Source organism: Vulpes vulpes, chromosome 13, assembly GCF_048418805.1.
Source record: "Vulpes vulpes isolate BD-2025 chromosome 13, VulVul3, whole genome shotgun sequence".
Lineage (NCBI taxonomy): Eukaryota > Metazoa > Chordata > Mammalia > Carnivora > Canidae > Vulpes > Vulpes vulpes.
The window spans coordinates 75,688,712-75,709,186 of NC_132792.1; the positions used below are offsets into that span (position 1 = coordinate 75,688,712).

General features: G+C 38.8%; 1 protein-coding gene across 1 annotated transcript in view; it reads left to right on the top strand.

Annotated features, from left to right (window-relative positions):
• Positions 1-20,475, top strand: part of PXDNL (peroxidasin like) — a gene marked incomplete at its 5' end in the record, with an annotated part of 490,956 nt that overhangs the window by 267,968 nt on the left and 202,513 nt on the right. Inside the window, 1 exon segment of the mRNA XM_072733704.1 lies at positions 3,668-3,739. Coding sequence (XP_072589805.1) covers positions 3,668-3,739 — 72 coding nt within the window.

Here is a 20,475-nt window from a genome sequence, read left to right on the forward strand (position 1 = left end):
CCTCTCCCACTCTTTCCCCTTTTTTCTTTTCTTCTTTTTTTACTCTTTTCAATTATAAATGACTTATGTGGTGTTTATAATAATGTAAATATTTTTAGTGATATTAGCAGCGGCAGATTTTCAAAAGATAGTTATTACTAACTTTGGCCAAAAATCTCTTACTTGGTAACTATGCAAATAACTCAGGAATCATGGTTTATGGTTATTGAAAGTTTTAGACTGTTTACTGTAATAAGCATGGAAATGAAGTGCACAATCCTGCCATGTGAAGGGTAGCAGAACCATATGTCTGAAGTGTCCAAATGAAAAGTAAACATAATTATAAAGCAGAAGCAGATTAACATTATTATTGGCACTTATAAAAAAATCCCTATCTTATTTGTATTTAAATGTAGGTAAAATGATTCACTTACAGAGTAACTCTTGGCATTACCTTGAATGGAAATTTTATTTGACACAGGAGAAAGCTCAATTTTTCTTCTCTCTACTTTGATGAATATATAACCATGCAAAAAACTTTTATCTTTCCTAATAGATACTAATTGCTTTTTAACAAAATATTTCTACCCACACAGTACACATTTGTATGTATCAAAGTGTACAAATGTGTGTGTGTGCATGCTGTGTGAAGACACTGTTCCAGCAATGAAAGATGCAATTAATAAAACGGGCCTGTTGGTCTATTGCTCGTTTTGATCCCCCAAGGTTTCGATCATCAGGATCACAGATCTTCTGTTTTCAGGAATTACTTAATTTCCACAATAAAATTATAACATTTTTCTTGGGAGCTTTCTTTGCTACTTTTTTCCCCCTTCCTTGACATCATAGGCATTATTAGGATATAAAATATAACCATGCATTTCCTCAAGCTTGCATTGACTTTTTGTGAAAGGGTGTTAGATTTGTTTTATGCCCTGAATGTCAGTTGAATCACTCATAAATTTTGAATATATCTCCTTTATAAAAAATGAAACAAAAAATAATATACATGACAGCCTCTATAATCACTCAACCAAAACGTTGTTAGGAAAATATACTATCCATTAAAATTATAACAGATGTTTTGATGGAAAACATGTTTTGAATAAACCTTAACAAGACATATGTACTTGTGATTGGAAAACACATTCAACTGTGAACCACTTTAATGGATTTGTTTCTTGTCAGCAATAAAAACATTTCCAAGAAAACCTATGAGTTAAGTTGCTTGATATCATACTTTAGATTACTGACATTCATATCAAATTATAATGTTCAAGAAATAAAAACCTCAGTGCATTTTTAGAAATTCAATGCTTTCATTTTTACAAAAATTTAGATAACTGCATAGATTATGCAGAAACATAGGCTTTGAGCACATTTTATATACTGAAGAAAGATGAATTATGATTAAACAGTATCTTTCCCTTTTTAAGTTGTGGTATTGAAAGAGAATGAAGCACTAATGACCAAAGTGTCCTTTGTGTGTGTGTTTTTTTAAAGATTTTATTTATTTATTCATGAGAAACACAGAGAGAGTAGCAGATACATAGAGGGAGAAGCAGGCTCCATGCGGAGGGGCCTATCTGGGACTCCATCCGGGACTTCATTAATCTGGGACTCCAGGATCACGCCCTGAGCTGAAGACACTCAGTCACTGAGCCACCCAGGTGGCATCCTTTGTATTAAATGCATCAATTCCTTTCCGAGGCACCATCCTTGGAAGAATTAAGGAAATAGTAAATCTCCTATATTCTGTGGTTCAGATGAGATTAAGACTGTATACACATATCAGGTACCACACATACAAACATATCACCTAGAAGATGCACAAATTACACACCTATGTAGTATATGTATATACACAGACATATGCACACAGGTACATGTATACACATTCAAATATGCACCTGTGTACATGTATGCATATATATCTGTGTGTCCCCACATGCATATAAATATATCTAAATATATACATGTGTGCATACATACATATACTTTTTTCTATATGCATTTGTGCATGTATTTAATAAAATTTGGGGACAGAATAGTCATTCTTCAAGTAAAAATATATAGTGGTGTCTTGGGATCTATAGAAGTGTAGTAATGGATTTTGAACTTTAAGAATGTACAGAAAGAGTAAGTAAAAATAACAGATTTTCTCAGGATAATGTGACTGGTATTAATTAGATATTAACTGTGTTGCTTTCAGTCAGCTTCAAAATTTCTTGAACACATGGTAGACTATAAAGTTAATGGGATCATTGACTGAAGCTAAGAATTATCCATAAAAATGGACATTATCCCTGTATGACATCAGCCCTAATGTACACTGTAGATTGATTGTTCTATCTCCTGATGGCTGGAATACTAGGCAAATAATGGCAAGGAGTGACTTTGGTGCCATAGGTGGGGTGTTGGATAGTGGCTTCAAAAGCTATTTAGGGAATTGTGAGACTGAACCTTTAGAGGTGAGGAATGTCTAAGTAGGTTAGTGGCAGTCAAGTTTGGGGTCTGCAGGCTGTCTCTCTGTGTACAATGACTAAAATAACCACCTACTCCATTAGCCAAAACACTTCTGTTTTCCTAATAAGTCATACCAAAACAAAAAAGCACAAAGCAAGTATTTTGTTACATTAAAAGTGAATCCTCTAGCATTTTATTCTGGCAGTAGATTTTAGAAACTTTGAAGTATTTAAATGGTATAGTATATTCAGAAAAATGGGTGCCAATTCAATTAGTGATATTTCCTGTACATTTAGACGTGTCATAATAATTTATTTATTTTTTATTTTTTATTTTTTTTAAGATTTTATTTATTTATTCATGAGGGAGACACGGGGGTGGGTGGCAACAACACAGCCAGAGGGAGAAGCAGGCTCCATGCAGGGAGCCCAATGTGGGACTCGATCCTCGGTCTTGAGGATCACGCCCTGGGTTGAAGGCGGCGCTAAACTGCTGGGCCACCCAGGCTGCCCTGTCATAATAATTTAAATTCAAAAGAAATTTAAAGTGTATTTACCAGGAAAAAAAAATTCTGTAATTTTTATTTGCCAGAGTGTTTTTTCTAAAACATTCAAAGTTGTTGAGAGGTGATTTTTCTGTAACTTGTTTTACTGTTCAAATCCAATTTATTTTTACCACCTGTTATGTTTCTCCCTGGGTTTTTTAGAACTCAGTTTTGGACCATTTGATACTACTATAATAAGAGCCTCACTTCCTATGGTATAATTGACCGTCAGTTTGACAGTTCAACAAATACACAGTGAAAGTTCACTGTTTGCCAAGAGCAGTGATATTTATTTTTCCAAGGAAAATGGTTCAGCCTCAGCCTCCATCTGTTTATTTAGAAATATATGCCTTTGTCATTGTGACTATGTTGATAATTTTCCTTTTAAACGGTAGGCTTCAGGAAAACAGGAATTTTATCCTAGGGTTTATAGTCTTCTTTTAAGGGTATTTTAGGGTAACTTTATAAATACAAATCATTTTTGAAGTCCTTTGTGACAGACTAACATTTAATGTAGCCTTTTTGAATAGAATATTTTTAAATATTTGTAAATTTAGTGAACATATTTGTAAATATTTTTCTACTAGTAAATAAAGCACTATTTCTAGTGGAACTATTGTGATATTTGCAGAATCTTGTTTCTCATTCTGGAATCTTTGTTTGTCTTTGTTTTTTCAGTCTCCTGAACAACAACCAAATCAGACAGATTTCCGGAAATGCTTTTGAAGGACTTGAAAATTTGCTTTATCTGTAAGTTGCAAAAAAGATCAACAATGACATATGGTGTTAATAGATTATTTTTGCTTTTTTGTTTGTTTTAACCAAAGTAATTACTTATCTTCTTGAAAACCACTGTCAACCTTTACATAAAACACATTCAAACATTTCTAAGTGAAGTCAGTTGTTGCTTTCAACAGATTATTCATCTGAGCACATTTGAATATTTATGTATATTTTTATCCTCCATCCCTGCCACAAAAGTTTTAAATTGGAGAAAAATAAAAACAAAAGTTTGTCCAACTTTCACGTTCAAATATAATTAATTGATAATTATACAAGTTGCATAGATCCAAGAGAAGTGTTTTATATCAACAACTCAGCCATCCAAGACCTTCTGAAGCCAGTGAACACATTATAACTAGAAACTTTAATGAACCTGGATAAGATCCAAAGTTTGGGAAAACTAGCTCACAAATATGTTGACAATTGTGATGCTCTTTTGTTTATAACAAGTAAATGAGAAAAGGTATTTTAAATAAGTCCCTGTTTTGACCCAGAAACCAGTGCATGCAGGTAAATTGAAAGTTGGGAGGTCATGACACATATGATTATGTGGAAGCTGAAGGAAGAAACTAGGACATTTGTCTAAGCACAGACTGAGTGCTGCAACTTTTATTTGAAGAATCTTTTTTTTTATAATAAATTAATTTTTTATTGGTGTTCAATTTACCAATATACAGAATAACACCCAGTGCTCATCCCATCAAGTGCCCCCCTCAGTGCCCGTCACCCATTCACCCCCACCCCCCACCCTGCACCCCTTCCACCACCCCCAGTTCATTTCCCAGAGGTAGGAGTCTTTATGTTCTGTCTCCCTTCCTGATATTTCCCACACATTTCTTCTCCCTTCCCTTCTATTCCCTTTCACTAGTATTTATATTCCCCAAATGAATGAGAACATATAATGTTTGTCCTTCTCCGATTGACTTACTCCACTCAGCATAATACCCTCCAGTTCCATCCACGTTGAAGCAAATGGTGGGTATTTGTCGTTTCTAATGGCTGAGTAATATTCCATTGTGTACATAGACCACATCTTCTTTATCCATCATCTTTCGATGGACACCGAGGCTCCTTCCACAGTTTGGCTATTGTGGACATTGCTGCTAGAAGCATCGGGGTGCAGGTGTCCCGGCGTTTCATTGCATCTGTGATTTGGGGTAAATCCCCAGCAGTGCAATTGCTGGGTCGTAGGGCAGGTCTATTTTTAACTCTTTGAGGAAGCTCCACACAGTTTTCCAGAGTGGCTGCACCAGTTCACATTCCCACCAACAGTGCAAGAGGGTTTCCCTTTCTCCACATCCTCATCAACATTTGTGGTTTCCTGCCTTGTTAATTTTCCCCATTCTCACTGGGGTGAGGTGGGATCTCATTGTGGTTTTGATTTGTATTTCCCTGATGGCCAGTGATGCGGAGCATTTTCTCGTGTGAGTGTTGGCCATGTCTGTGTCTTCCGCTGTGAGATTTCTCTTCATGTCTTTTGCCCAGTTCATGATTGGATTGTTTGTTTCTTTGGTGTTGAGTTTAAGAAGTTCTTAATAGATCTCGGAAACTAGCCCTTTATCTGATAGGTCACTTGCAAATATCTTCTCCCATTCTGTAGGTTGTCTTTTAGTTTTGTTGACTGTTTCTTTTGCTGTGCAGAAGCTTCTTATCTTGATGAAGTCCCAATAGTTCATTTGTGCTTTTCTTTCTTTTGCCTTAGTGGATGTATCTTGCAAGAAGTTACTGTGGCTGAGTTCAAAAAGGGTGTTGCCTGTGTTCTCCTCTGGGATTTTGATGGAATCTTGTCTCACATTTAGATCTTTCATCCATTTTGAGTGTATCTTTGTGTATGGTGCAAGAGAGTGGTCCAGTTTCATTCTTCTGCATGTGGATGTCCAATTTTCCAAGCACCATTTACTGAAGAGACTGTCTTTCTTCCACTGGATAGTCTTTCCTGCTTTGTCGAATGTTAGTTGACCATAAAGTTGAGGGTCCACTTCTGGGTTCTCTATTCTGTTCCATTGATCTATGTGTCTGTTTTTGTGCCAGTACCACACTGTCTTGATGACCACAGCTCTGTAGTACAACCTGAAATCTGGCATTGTGATGCCCCCAGCTATGGTTTTCTTTTTTAATATTCCCCTGGCTATTCGGGGTCTTTTCTGATTCCACACAAATCTTAGAATAATTTGTTCTAACTCTCTGAAGAAAGTCCATGGTATTTTGATAGGGATTGCATTAAACGTGTAAATTGCCCTGGGTAACATTGATATTTTCACAATATTAATTCTGCCAATCCATGAGCATGGAATATTTTTCCATCTCTTTCTGTCTTCCTCAATTTCTTTCAGAAATATTCTATAGTTTTTAGGGTATAGATCCTTTACCTCTGTGGTTAGGTTTATTCCTAGGTATCTTATGCTTTTGGGTGCAATTGTAAATGGGATTGATTCCTTAATTTCTCTTTCTTCACTCTCATTGTTAGTGTATAGAAATGCCATTGATTTCTGGGCATTGATTTTGTATCCTGCCACGCTACCAAATTGCTGTATGAGTTCTAGCAATCTTGGGGTGGAGGCTTTTGGGTTTTCTATGTAGAGGATCATGTCATCAGCGAAGAGGGAGAGTTTGACTTCTTCTTTGCCAATTTGAATGCCTTTAATGTCTTTTTGTTGTCTGATTGCTGAGGCGAGGACTTCCAGAACTATGTTGAATAGCAGTGGTGAGAGTGGACATCCCTGTCTTGTTCCTGATCTTAGGGGAAAGGCTCCGAGTGCTTACCCATTGAGGATGATATTTGCTGTGGGCTTTTCGTAGATGGCTTTTAAGATGTTGAGGAATGTTCCCTCTATCCCTACATCTGAAGAGTTCTGATCAGGAATGGATGCTGTATTTTGTCAAATGCTTTCTCTGCATCTATTGAGAGGATCATATGGTTCTTGCTTTTTCTCTTGTTGATATGATCAATCACGTTGATTGCTTTAAGTGTCGAACCAGCCTGTGTCCTGGGGATAAATCCTACTTGGTCATGGTGAATAATTTTCTTAATGTACTGTTGGATCCTATTGGCTAGTATCTTGTTGAGAATTTTTGCATCCATGTTCATCAGGGATATTGGTCTGTAATTCTCCTTTTTGGTGGGGTCTTTGTCTGGTTTTGGAACTAAGGTGATGCTGGCCTCATAGAACGAATTTGGAAGTACTCCATCTCTTTCTATCTTTCAGAACCGCTTTAGTAGAATAGGTATGGTTTCTTCTTTAAACGTTTGATAGAATTCTCCTGGGAAGCCATCTGGCCCCGGACTTTTGTGTCTTGAGAGGTTTTTGATGACTGCTTCAATTTTCTCCCCGGTTATCAGCCTGTTTGGGTTTTCTATTTCTTCCTGTTCCAGTTTTGGTAGTTTGTGTTTTCCAGAAATGTGTCCATTTCTTCTAGATTGCCTAATTTATTGGCGTAGAGCTGTTCATAATATGTTTTTAAAATCATTTGTATTTCCTTGGTGTTGGTAGTGATCTCTCCTTTCTCATTCATGGTTTTATTAATTTCAGTCTTCTCTCTCTTCTTTTTAATAAGGCTGGCTAATGGTTTATCTATCTTATTAATTCTTTCAAAGAACCAACTCCTGGTTCTGTTGATCTGTTGCACAGTTCTCCTGGTCTCGATTTCATTGAGTTCTGCTCGAATCTTTATTAACTCTCTTTTTCTGCTGGGTGTAGGATCTATTTGCTGTTTTTTCTCTAGCTCCTTTATGTGTAAGGTTAGCTTTTGTATTTGAGTTCTTTCCAGTTTTTGAATGGATGCTTGTATTGTGATGTATTTCCCACTTAGGACTGCTTTTGCTGCATCCCAAAGATTTTGAACGGTTGTATCTTCATTCTCATTAGTTTCTTTCTTAATTTCCTGGTTGACCCTTTCATCTTTTAGCAGGATGGTCCTTAACCTCCACGTGTTTGTGGTCCTTCCAAATTTCTTGTTGTGATTTAGTTCTAATTTCAAGGCATTATTATCTCAGAATATGCAGGGGACGATCCCAATATTTTGGTATCAGTTCAGACACGATTTGTGACCCAGTATGTGGTCTATTCTGGAGAAAGTTCCATGTGCACTTGAGAAGAATGTGTATTCAGTTGAGTTTGGATGTAAAGTTCTGTAGATATCTGTGAAATCCATCTGGTCCAGGGTATCATTTAAAGCCCTCGTTTCCTTGGAGATGTTGTGCTTAGAAGACCTATCGAGGGTAGAAAGAGCTAGATTGAAGTCACCAAGTATAAGTGTATTATTATCTAAGTATTTCTTCACTTTGGTTATAAATTGATTTAAATATTTGGGAGCTCCCACATTCAGGGCATATATATTGAGGATTGTTAAGTCCTCTTGTTGGATAGATCCTTTAAGTATGAGATAGTATCCCTCTTCATCTCTCACTAGTCTTCCAGGTAAATTTTAGTTTATCTGATATAGGATGGCTACCCCTGCTTTCTTTTGAGGACCATTTGAATGGTAAATGGTTCTCTAACCTTTTATTTTCAGGCTGTAGGTGTCCTTCTGTCTAAAAGGAGTCTCTTGTAGACAGCAAATAGATGGGTCCTGCTTTTTTATCCAGTCTGACACCCTGCGCCTTTTGATGGGGTCATTAAGGCCGTTCACGTTCAGAGTTACTATTGAAAGATATGAGTTTAGGGTCATCATGATATCTATTCAGTCCTTGTTTTTGTGGATTGTCCCACTGAACTTCTTCTTAAAGGGGAATTTTAAGAGTCCCCCTTAAAATTTCTTGCAGAGCTAGTTTGGAGGTCACATATTCTTTCAGTTCCTGCCTGTCTTGGAAGCTCTTTATCTCTCCTTCCATTCTGAATGAGAGCCTTGCTGGATAAAGTATTCTTGGTTGTATGTTCTTCTCCTTTAGGACCCTGAATATATCCTGCCAGCCCTTTCTGGCCTGCCAGGTCTCTGGAGAGGTCCGCTGTTACCCTAATACTCCTCCCCATAAAAGTCAGGGATTTCTTGTCTCTTGCTGCTTTAAGGATTTTCTCTTTATCTTTGGAATTTGGAAGCTTCACTATTAAATGTTGAGGTGTTGAATGTTTTTTTTTTTAATTTTAGCGGGGGGGATCTCTCTATTTCCTGGATCTGAATGCCTGTTTCCCTTCCCAGATTCGGAAAGTTTTCAGCTATGATTTGTTCAAATACATATTCTGGCCCTCTGTCCCTTTCAGCACCCTCATGAACCCCAAATAAACGTAGGTTTTTCTTCCTCAGGCTGTCGTTTATTTCCCTTAATCTATCTTCATGGTCTTTTACCTGTTTGTCTCTTTTTTCCTCAGTTTCCCTCTTTGCCATCAACTTGTCTTCTATGTCACTCACTCCTTCTTCCACCTCGTTAACCCTCGTCATTAGGACTTCTAGTTTGGATTGCATCTCATTCAATAGATTTTTCATTTCTGCCTGATTAGATCTAAATTCTGCAGTCATGAAGTCTCTTGCGTCCTTTATGCTTTTTTCTAGAGCCACCAGTAGCTGTATAATAGTGCTTCTGAATTGGCTTTCTGACATTGAATTGTAATCCAGATTTTGTAACTCTGTGGGAGAGAGGACTGTTTCTGATTCTTTCTTTTGAGGTGAAGTTTTCCTTCTAGTCATTTTGCTCAGTGCAGAGTGGCCAAAAACAAGTTGTATTGGGAAAAGGAGAGAAAGAGAGGAGAGAAAGAAGGAAAGAAAAGAGAAAAAGAAAAAAGAAAAAAGGAAGAAAAAAGAAAGAAGAGAGAAGAAAAAGAGAAAGAAAAAGAAAGAAAGGAAGAAAAAAGGGTGGGGGAAGCAAAGAGAAATAAAAAAACAAAACAAAACAAAACAAAACAAAACAAAACAAAACAACCACAGGGGAGTATCCTCTGATTCTGTAAACTTTAAGTCCCTTGACTTCCCCTGGAACTGGTCCGTCCAGCTGGTCTTCTGGGGAGGGGCCTGCTGTGCTGATTCTCAGGTGTTAGCACTTGGGGGAGCTGCTCTGCCCCGCCTGGTGCAGGGCTCGGTGGGGGTTGTTCACCCCATGAGGCCCCGGGAGGAAGCCACAGTGGCGGGGGCAGCTCTGCAGCCCTGGAGTCAGCTCCCGCAGTAGCTCCGGGGCTCTCCGTCTGCAGGGCCTGGAGGCTCCTGGCGGGGCCGCTGATCTGCTCAGCTGGGGCAGGAGCGTCCTCGCTGTCCTGGGCCCTCCCGGCCTCTGCCTGTCCCTGGGGCGCAGGTGCCTGTTAGTGTCCCCGGAGCCCGAGGGCATCCCCGCCCTCCTGGGTCCTGCTCTAACTCCCTGCGAGGCCCTTCAGCCCGGGAAGGTTGGTGCAGCTCCTGCTCCTCCGGGACGGGGCTCTCCTGTCCTGGGGACACTCGCCCCGGCCTCAGCCCGGCTCCTCGCGGGGCCCCTCCCCCTTGGAGGCCTTTTGTGTCTTTATTTCTTTTTCCCCGTCTTCCTATCTTGAGAGAATCGAGAACTCTTCTCACTGTAGCGTTCCAGCTGGTCTCTCTTTAAATCTCAGGCCGAATTCGTAGATTTTCAGGATGATTCGAAGGTTATCTAGGTAATTTGGTGGGGACAGGTGACTTGGGGACCTTACTCTTCCGCCGTCTTGCCCCGCCTCCTCTTTTCAAGAATCTTAAAGAGGTAATGAACATTTTTACAGAAATATGCCCATTTGTACTTTGTATAAAAAGTTGGTTACTTCTTAAAGAAAAGACGCTATCCTAACCCTTTTGCTTCCATTTCATTTATACAATGATCACAGCATCTTTATGAAACACTGGAATTCATGTTACATCTCAGTTCTGGAGACTTTACAGCCTTTTGCATTCAATTGATATACCCCAGGCTAACAGGCGAGGACTTCTACAACCTTCTTTAATCACTCAGTCCTAAATTGCTGATTCATTCTTGGAGTTGTTCCATTTTTTTTGGTGTTCTAATTGTTCATGACCAACCTAACATGCCTAGCAGGTGCATGTCAGTTTTGATCCCCACATAAGAAACATTACTAAGAGGGTTTCAAGCTTTCTCGATGGTGGTGTGAGGAATCCCAGTTCTGTGGTTCTTTACTCATGGGCATGTAAAGAATTATCACCCCTACAGTAAAACAAACTAATTAATTTAAAAAAACCTAAAAACTTTACAACAGTAAATAATGACTTCGAAGAAACCTCATTACTAGTGCAACATTCAGTGAAAGAATCTCGTAAAATGATAGTTATTGGCAAGAACTTAATTTTGGATAAAATGAACATTCAGCATTACTGTGGCTTGGATCAATTACATGCACCAGTGCACTATCTGCTCCGTGTAAGAAGTATTTCACCAAACTTCCCGTCAATTCTCTATCCAGTTCACACATTACCCATTAAGTGAAAAATACAAATCTTTTGTAAGATGTACATTTAGGAAAGGGGAAGGATAATTTATAAATGTCTCATTATGCAATAGGTTGTGAACACATTCTTATGGCCACTGAAGTAAATCTTTCCATATTTTCAAGAACATTGACAAGTAAGGTTTACTTCTCAAATCAGAGAAGTTCACAGGAAAAAGAAAATTGTGGACTAAAAGACCTATTCATGCAGACGGCACCTGTTTGGATGAGAAGAAGATGGAATTGTAAGGTCTAGAAGAAAACATCAGAGTTTGAGTTGATTAAAAATGGTCTACCTGTGCCATTTTGTGTCAGTACTTTAAGCTGGCTATCCACTATCATTCTGTGACCTGATCCAGTGAAAATGCCTGGAGCAAACAAGAACTCTTTGAGGACAGAATTCACAAATACTCTGAAATATGGTGATATTCATTAATTTGGTGGTCTGTGGTGATGTTGGGATAGGCAGTGGGGAAGGTAGTAGTGTATGAAGATGAAGAGGCCTCAGTAATACCTATATACGTGTTTGGAGATAAAGACACACATATTTATAGGACCACAGGTCTTATTTAAATGGGCACACATAAGGCATGACGGTATCAGAACAGAAGGAAGTCCAATTGTGTCTTCCAGTGTGATGGGCAAGTTAGACTTCAAATAAGGAGGTGTTTGGGAATTATTGAGTCATTGACCAAAGCTAAGCACTGTCAACATTGACAATGTCTCTGTTATGATATCAGCTCTAAAGTATACTATAATTTTGTTGTCTTGCCCCACTTTGGCCAGAAATATTAAACGCAATTTGAGGAAAATGCATTCATAGGGACAATTCTGAGTTTGAGATGGCATGTGTTGGTTAGAGCAGTGAGTACAGAAGGAAAGATGGAGTAAGCTGTAACTGGGAACCAAGGGGTAAGACCAGAAAGGCCTTTGCACAAGAATCTAGATGGTGCCATGTCAGGGAGAATTTATTGAGGAAGAGTATGATCATCTCTGTGGTTGGGGAGAGGCCATTCTGGGAGAATGGACAGGTGTGCTTGAGGCAAAGATTTAAATAGTAGGAAGCTATGCCAAGGTCTCCTGAACTGCCACGCATGACGACAGCCTGGACAGGGGTCTGCAGAGCTGGAGAGGGATTTTTGGTGTAGATCTATTTAATGACTATGACAGATGAGAGGGAATGTCTGCTCTTCTCATAGAAAATCCTCGTTCCTGTCCCAGTCTGTGCCACTAATACTCCAGCCTCCTTTCACTGTTCTGGGAGCCTTCCTTGACCACTTTCATACTCATACTTTCCTTACGCATTCCCTCTCCCGCACAACTCTGGTTTTTATTTTCCACCCAATATTCTGAATCTTTGGATGGATCACTCATAGGATTTAATGTAATTTAACATTTAATTGTACTTAGTGTTTATTTCCACTTCTTTCCCTACATGTATGTGTGTTGAGTTCTCAATGGCCACATACTTGAGAATCGGGGTCTTGCTTGTATTTCTGTCCAATTCATACAAAGTTCCAGACAGACTTCTATGCTTCCCCAAACTTGTGTGCTCTTCCAGCACACAGCTGTTTTCTTTTCAGTAAATAGCACCCTTGAGCTGCTTGGCATCATGCTTAGGTTCTTCCTTTCTCGTATGCTACTTCGGCACACTCTGTTCATTCCAATCCTAAAAACATTTCTAATTTGGTCATTTTCTCCATCTCTCCTTCATCTACTCTAGTGTAAGCAGTCATTATTTTCCTGCTTCATATTTCATTTTAATAAAAGCAACACTCCTTATTTTGGCCTGTAAGTCCTAGCATTTTTAAAGATTTTATTTATTCATGAGAGACAGAGAGAGAGAGAGAGAGAGAGAGAGAGGCAGAGACACAGGCAGAGAGAGAAGCAGGCTCCATGTAGGGAGCCCGATGTGGGACTCCATCCCAGGTCTCCAGGATCACACTCTGGGCTGAAGGTGGCGCTAAACTGCTGAGCCAACCAGGCTGCACCCTTATCATGGTTTTTGATCCATACATACATGTAAATCCATCTCATGTATTTCTTTCTTTTGCTTTTTATATTTGATCCATTGCTCTTTATTTTTCCAAACACAATAAGCACTTAGCTCCTATGCCATGGGCTGTCACACATGCTGCTTGTTGGTTTTTCCTTGTGATCTTCTGTCTTGTTTAATGTTATTTCCCTAGGACTCACTCTAGGTCAATCAACCCTCTCTTTTTTTCCCTATCATGGCACCCTGTTTATTTCATTTATCATGTCTACCATAACAGTTAACGTTTCTCCCCCTATTTTTTTAAACCTATTTTCTGACTTCCCACTGGATTTTATGAAGGCAAGTGGCCATAGTCGTCTTATTTATCATATTTATCATCTAGAACATAGTAAATGCTCATTAAATATTTGTTGACTAAATAGGAGAAAATAAGGTGATCAATAAATGCTTGATATTTGACTAATACTTTTAATTATGCTAAGTTCATTATTTCTTAGAAAGGGAGATACACCATTAAATGCATTAGCTTTTTCAGCAATGTATATCAATCAGTTATTTATATTGTGCCTTTTCCAAGGATTTCAGATGTTTATATTACATGAAGTAGTTCTAGTACATGTATATTCAGGAGGCTAATTTTTTTTAAGATTTTATTTATTTACTTATTCATTCATGAAAGACACACACAGAGAGAGAGAGAGAGAGAGAGAGAGAGAGGCAGAGACACAGGCAGAGGGAGAAGCAGGCTCCATGCAGGGAGCCCCATGTGAGACTTGATCCTGGGACTCCAGGATCATGCCCTGGGCCGAAGGCAGGCACTAAACCGCTGAGCCACCCAGGGATCTCCAGTATTGGGCAATTTATAAATGTTGAGTTCTTGGGTAAGCGAGTGCTACTGAAGAATTTTACCTTTAATACTGTGAACTTGAAGGACACAACTCACCACTTCTGGCCCCTGTGAATATTCCCTGAGCATTAATGACAATCTAACAAAATAAATGAAATTTCCATGGGGTTTCTTGTTCACTGTATTAGTTAGCTTTTGCTGTGTACCAAATTACTTGAGAACTTAGTGACTTAAGAATTACTATTTCTTATGATTGACTTATGGGTTTATTGCACAGATCTTCTGGTGTAGACTGGGTCAGCTGAGGCTGGAAGCTTTATTTTATAATGGCTTTACTTACATATGTGGCAACTGCACAGTGTCAACTGAGATGGCTTCTTCCTCCATGTGGTTTCTCTTTCTCTAGCCAACTAGACTGTGCTTGTTTATGGTGATCTTACCTTAAGTGCCATCAGAGATGAGCTTTTCATGCCTCTCTTATGTCATATTTGCTAGTGTCTCATTTCCCAAGTCCAATCACATGGTCGGGACCTGATTCAAGCACTGGATTCCACCTCTTGATGGGCAAAGCAACAGAACCATCTGGCAAAAGGGTTGAATCCAGGGATGGGGAAAAACTTATGGCAATTTCTTCAATCCATCACATTGACATTGAGCTTCCTAGAGTGAGGCCCAAGTTGCAATCACAACCAGGCATGTCCTGGTTTAGTCACCAGAATAGAGTTATGCAATGGGTATTATGTTCACAAAGGGAGAAGAGGTCATATCCGCTTGGGCACATAGGGCTGGAAGAAGGTTAAACTTGATGAAAGGAATAGTCCTTTAGCTTAATCTTGAAAGGAGGATTTATGAGAAAAGACAAGGCATAGTTTGGTATGTTTGGGAAATGGCAACTATCTTTTAATGATTAGACTGTAGATCCCAAATAGAGTATGATAAGAGATAAACTTGGCAAGTTCGACAAAAAAATAATGGGAGAGGGGAAGTTTGTATGCCTCTCTGTCTCACTTGGTGTTACCTCTTACTGACTTCTACTCACTCCAAACCAGCCTCTGTTCCTACCACACTACTAGAAGTTCTCTGACAAAGGCCACTCATGTTGTTAAATATATTGCAAATTTTCCATTATATACTATGTTTAATTATATCTAATAATTTCCTTTCGTTGACCATTCATGCTCTTGACAATATCTTTGGTGTTAGTGACATCTCTCGTGTCCCTCGTCTTCCCTTCACTCTTCTGTCTGCTTTGTCTCAGACTGCACTTAGAGTTCCATCCCAGGCTCTGTTCTTTATCATACTATGGTTGAAAACGTCCGCTTCCATTGTATCAGTTATTATCTAGATGCTGCTGGCTCACAAGTCTTTATTCCGAGCCTAAATTGTCTTAATGTTTTCAAATACACATGCATGTACACACTTGACATGTCCCATTGGAGCATCAGACTCAGCATGATTTAAGTTTGACTAAATTATCTTTTGCTCTTCAAACTTGCTACCTATTTCCTGTTCAAACATGCTTCTTGTTTTGGGAAATGATGACAGACTCATAGAGTAATCTAAACTAAATACCCATGCATCATACTGGCCTTCTCCCAATTCCTCTCCTACTAAATCTAGTTAGTTGTCAGGTTCTGTTTTGCTTTAGTACTGTTTGTATCTTCCCTATCTATGCCCACTGTGCTGACTTAACATTTAGTCCATGTTACCCATCACTCTATGAGAAAACCTCATTTTTTTTTTTTTGTTTAAGCTGCTCCTCTTCTGACTCTGAAGGACGACCAGTCATCTTTTTAAAACACAAATTCCCGATCATGCCATTCTTCTGCGGGTCCTTCAGTGACTCCTCATTGTTGTTTGGTTGGAGCAAAATATACAAGGCTTGACTTCACTTACATCTTCAGCTTCCTCAATGACCTCCTCAAACCATGTTCTGTGAAGTTCCTGATGTGTGGTATTGGATGGCCTCCATATTAGATGCCTATCGGTCATCTGTGAGTTACTGGATCATACTGGTATTGTGCCTTCCTGTGATTCCTTCCTGCTCCTTCACTCTGATATTGAGATCACATCACAGATCTATTATTTATTATCACCTGTATGTGTGAGCAGTACACAGTATCACTAGTCTGTGCATCAACCCTGTATAGTTTTATGATTGGAAAAATCGACAGAGTAATTAATTTTATCAGGGATATGAATGTGGGAATACTATACCTAATGAAGAATAAAAGGGGAAAGAGAAGGGAAATAAGCAACGTTGGTAGTGGTACAGAGTGTGGCAGCTTTGCACTTTTGGGTGGATAACCGTGGCCTGAGTTTTCTCTTTCTCTGTCAGTTGATCTTAGGAAAACTCCCCATGAGACTCTAGCTGCAGGCTGGGAGAGAGAGGGTGGTGTAGCATGAGTAGGACCATGGGCATTTGGCCACTCCTTTATGTCATTTGTTTTTGGCTTTAGGGACTGCTTGGGGCTGATCATGTATATACCACCTCCATTTGAAGATGGAAGGTTTGCTCTGCGTATCAAACTTTAGGGCTTTGTGGGTCAGACCACACACAGCTCACGATGGACAGCTCAGATCATATGGTAACTTGGCGGCCCAGGGGTAAGCAACAGTCTCTGTTAAGGCCCAGCAACAGGCCAAGAACTGTCTCTCAAAAGGGAAAATAGTTGTTGTTTTTTTCAATTTTAGTCATACATGCATTTTTATATGCTAAAGTTTTTACTTGGGTTCTTTTTATATTTTCTGTCTGTTAGCTGAGATTTTATTTTATTTTTTTGTTTCCAGTTTGTAATTGCTTATTGAAACATTTTTATGACTCTTAAAATCTCTATCACAGAATTCTAGCCTCAGTGTTGTATTGTTGTAGGTATCTGTATTAGTCAGCTAAGGCTGCCATAACACAAAATTATAGACTGGGTGGCTTAAGCAGTAGAAATGTGTTTTCCCAGAGTTTTAGAGGCCCAAAGTCGAAGATCAAAAGGGTGACAGAGTTGCTTTTTTTTTTTTTTTTTTTTCAGAATTCCCTCTCCTTGGCATGTAGATGGCCATCATCTCTCTGTCCATAGATATATATAATATATAATAATCTCCTTTTCCTATAAGGATGACAGTTGTGTGGGATTAGGGACCACCCTAATGACTTTATTTTACCTTAATTAGTTCTTTAGAAAGGCCTTATCTTCAAATATTCTGAGGTACTGAAAGTTGATATTTCAACTTATGAATGGGGTGGGGAGTGGGGCACACTTTAACCCATAACAGCATTTATTTATTATCTTTTTTCATTACATTTGGTATCTCTCTGGTTCTCATTATGGTGAGTGGTTTTTGGTTAAAACCTGGACCTTTTTGGGTATTATGTTGAGACTCTGAGTCTTATTTAAATCTGTTTTAGCTGACTTCTTCTTTGTTAGGGAAGGGGCTGTCTTTCTACTCTCAGGTGGGGGTAGAAGCCCAGGTTCCCCAGTTTGCCTCCATGGATATCCATGTGCTAGTGGGACTCCTTGTTATTTTTAGGCAGAGTTGGGAACTCTGGTTTTCCACTAGGCCTCCACTGTTCCTAGCTGGGAGGATTATAAATGATTCATTATTGCTTCCCACAAGGCCTACACTGATGCCAGGTAGAGGGAGTGGCTTCATTCCTGCCTCAGGATGGTAAAACTATGACTGTCCACTAAGCCTCCCCTGATGCCACCCCAATCAGGAGCAAAAGGGACAGCTCTTTATTGCTCCTTTGGATTAGAGGTCTAGGCTTCTTAGGTGGTCTATACTGTCACCTTGGGGTGGTTTCATTATTTTTATTGTTTGGGTAGGAACGTCCTAGCTCCTGTAACAATACTGCTATGGGGGTATTGGGTACTTCATTTGGCTTCACAAGGTTGGAGATCTAGCTCCTTGCTTGGCTTTTACTGGCATGGGTGGGGATGGGGCCACAGATTTTCTGTGGTGTTTGGCTGGAGTAGAGTGGTTCTTTTCCAAAAGTTTTCTGTCTTATTAGACTTTCCCATTCCCTTGTTTATTGTGACTTTTTATTGTCTGCATTCATTGACATTTCCTGGTTTTTGGCTGTTCAGCTTCACATCTGGAATAACTGACCAAACAGAAAACCCAGAGACTGTTGTGTTATTTCTGGAGTCTTGAGATTCTTAGCAATTTTGCCTTCTCTCTGCCTTTCAGTCTTTTTATGTTTGCCTTATTTATAATATCTATGTTTTTAAATTATGCTTACCAAGAAAACTATGAAAAGGATTTCTACTTTACCTTCCCAGAGATAGAAATCTTTATAAACACTTTTGAGTGTCTTTTTCAGTATATATATATATATTCTTTTCTTTTCCTTCTAAAATTTAACCCATGTGTCCCAGCAAGAGCCCTCTGTGGCTCAAACTATCTGTAACCCTGCCCCCTTTCATTGGGAGCTTCTGCTTCAGATCACCCAACCAAGTACTCTTCCACCCCTGTGCACCTTGTGCCCTCAGGCCTCCCTGCCTTCTAGGTCTGTGTGTTCAGGAGAAGCCCCAGTCCAGCAGGCCATCCTCCTGGAGCTGGGAGTTCCTCACATTGTACTTGAGGTTCCTCAGTGGGGGTGGGGTCATTTGTTTGAGTCAGACCCCTGTGGCTCTCTGCTGGGAAGAGGCTCAGGACATCTGCAGGAGTCAGGCCTACCTGCTGTCTCTCATCAGCAGGCTTCCTGGTCCTGCCCAGAATCAAGGGTAAGGAGTTCCATGACATCTGGCTTTAGTGGAACAAAGAATATGTTTTGGAGTAGGGTGGACCTTGGTATCACTATGAGTCCCCCAGAAGTAATTACTGGGATCCCAGTCTATCCTCCAAGTCCCAACTCAGGGACCCATCCCAGGGTACCTGGATGCTGAGTCCCAGTGGCTTACACAAGTGCACTTTCTCCCACAATCTTCTCTCTAAGCATCAGGCCCTCAGGTCCTGTTGGATAGGGCATGCCTTTGCCAACCAGGACATGTTAGGGCAGTTTTTCTCCTCTCTGTGTCCTTGATGTGGAAGTTTGAGTGCTGGTTACCATTAGACCCTGCATGTTGAAATAGAGGCTGGTATGTTGTTTTGGGAGTTTTTTTGACCAAAAAAAAAAAAAATAGCTAATAACCATCATTCTCCAATATATGCATAAAATTTCTTTGTTTTTATTGTAGTAAAATATATATAACATAAAATTTACCATTGTAATCATTTTAAGTGTACAATTCAGTGGCATTATGTACATATGCACATACATATGCACAATGTTGTACACTCATAAGTAGTTTTCCATTTCTAGAATTTTTTCATCATCCCCTATAGAAACTCTATACCCATTAAATAATAACTTCCCATGTTTCCCTTTTCTCAGGCACTGGTAATCTAATCTATTTTATGTCTCTATAAATTGGCCTATTCTAGGTATCTCAAATAGCGTAAGTCAATATTTAGACTTTTGCATCTGGCTTATTTCACTTAGCATGATTTTTCAAGTTTCATCCATGTTGTACCATGTATCAGAATTTGATTCATTTTTAAAGGCTCAATAATATTCCATTATATGGATATGCCCATCTGTTGATGGGAATTTGGGTTCTTTCCAACTTTTAGCTATTATGAATAATGTTACTGTGAGTACTGCTATAAATGTACCTACCTGAATTCCTGCTTTCAAATCTTTTGGGTATATAACAGAAGCAGGCTTGCAGATTTCTTTTTATGAAATTATTTACTGATAGAATACTTTCATTAGTTTATATATTCATTCATTTATTCAATGCGTCTCTTGATTGTCCCCACTTGCCAAACTCTGTACTGATATTAATGTTAAATATCACATATTTGCATAGTGTCTTATAGAGTTTTTATAAATCTTTCATTGGCTCCTTGCAATATACTTATGATTTGATATATTAATATCCTAACTACATATGTAATGAAATGTATCTTTATAAGCTTAATTTTCTGAGAATTCCACCACTGAGTCCAGACTCACATTTCTGCCTTCTAATTTTGAGCCAATATTCTTTCAGTTGACAGTCTTGAAGTATTTAAGCAAAGATTAGGTTAGCATTTGAGGAAAATGCTCTAAAACATGTTCTGTAACTCAAACTCCAGAAAATTTTCCATTATAATGAATCTATTATAATGATGATATGTAGGTGATTTTTTAAAGTTTCAAATATTGTTTTAAGTTTTCTTATTTTTACAATAGGAAACAATATCTCTGGAAATGGCATTATCAGCAGTGTATTTTGTTTGATGTGTAAACATACAATTAATCATATCAATATAAATTTTATCAATGTATTAATTTTGCATATATATCTGTTATCTAAAATTTTTTTTTGAATCTGTAAAGATGTCTCTGAGTTGATGATTGTATTTTTGGAGTTTATCTTTGGCAACATTATAATAGTTTATTTCCAAAGTGAATAAATATTGATCAGAAGTTTTAATTAAGCTCTTGGCTCCAGTGGTAGAATTGAAATGA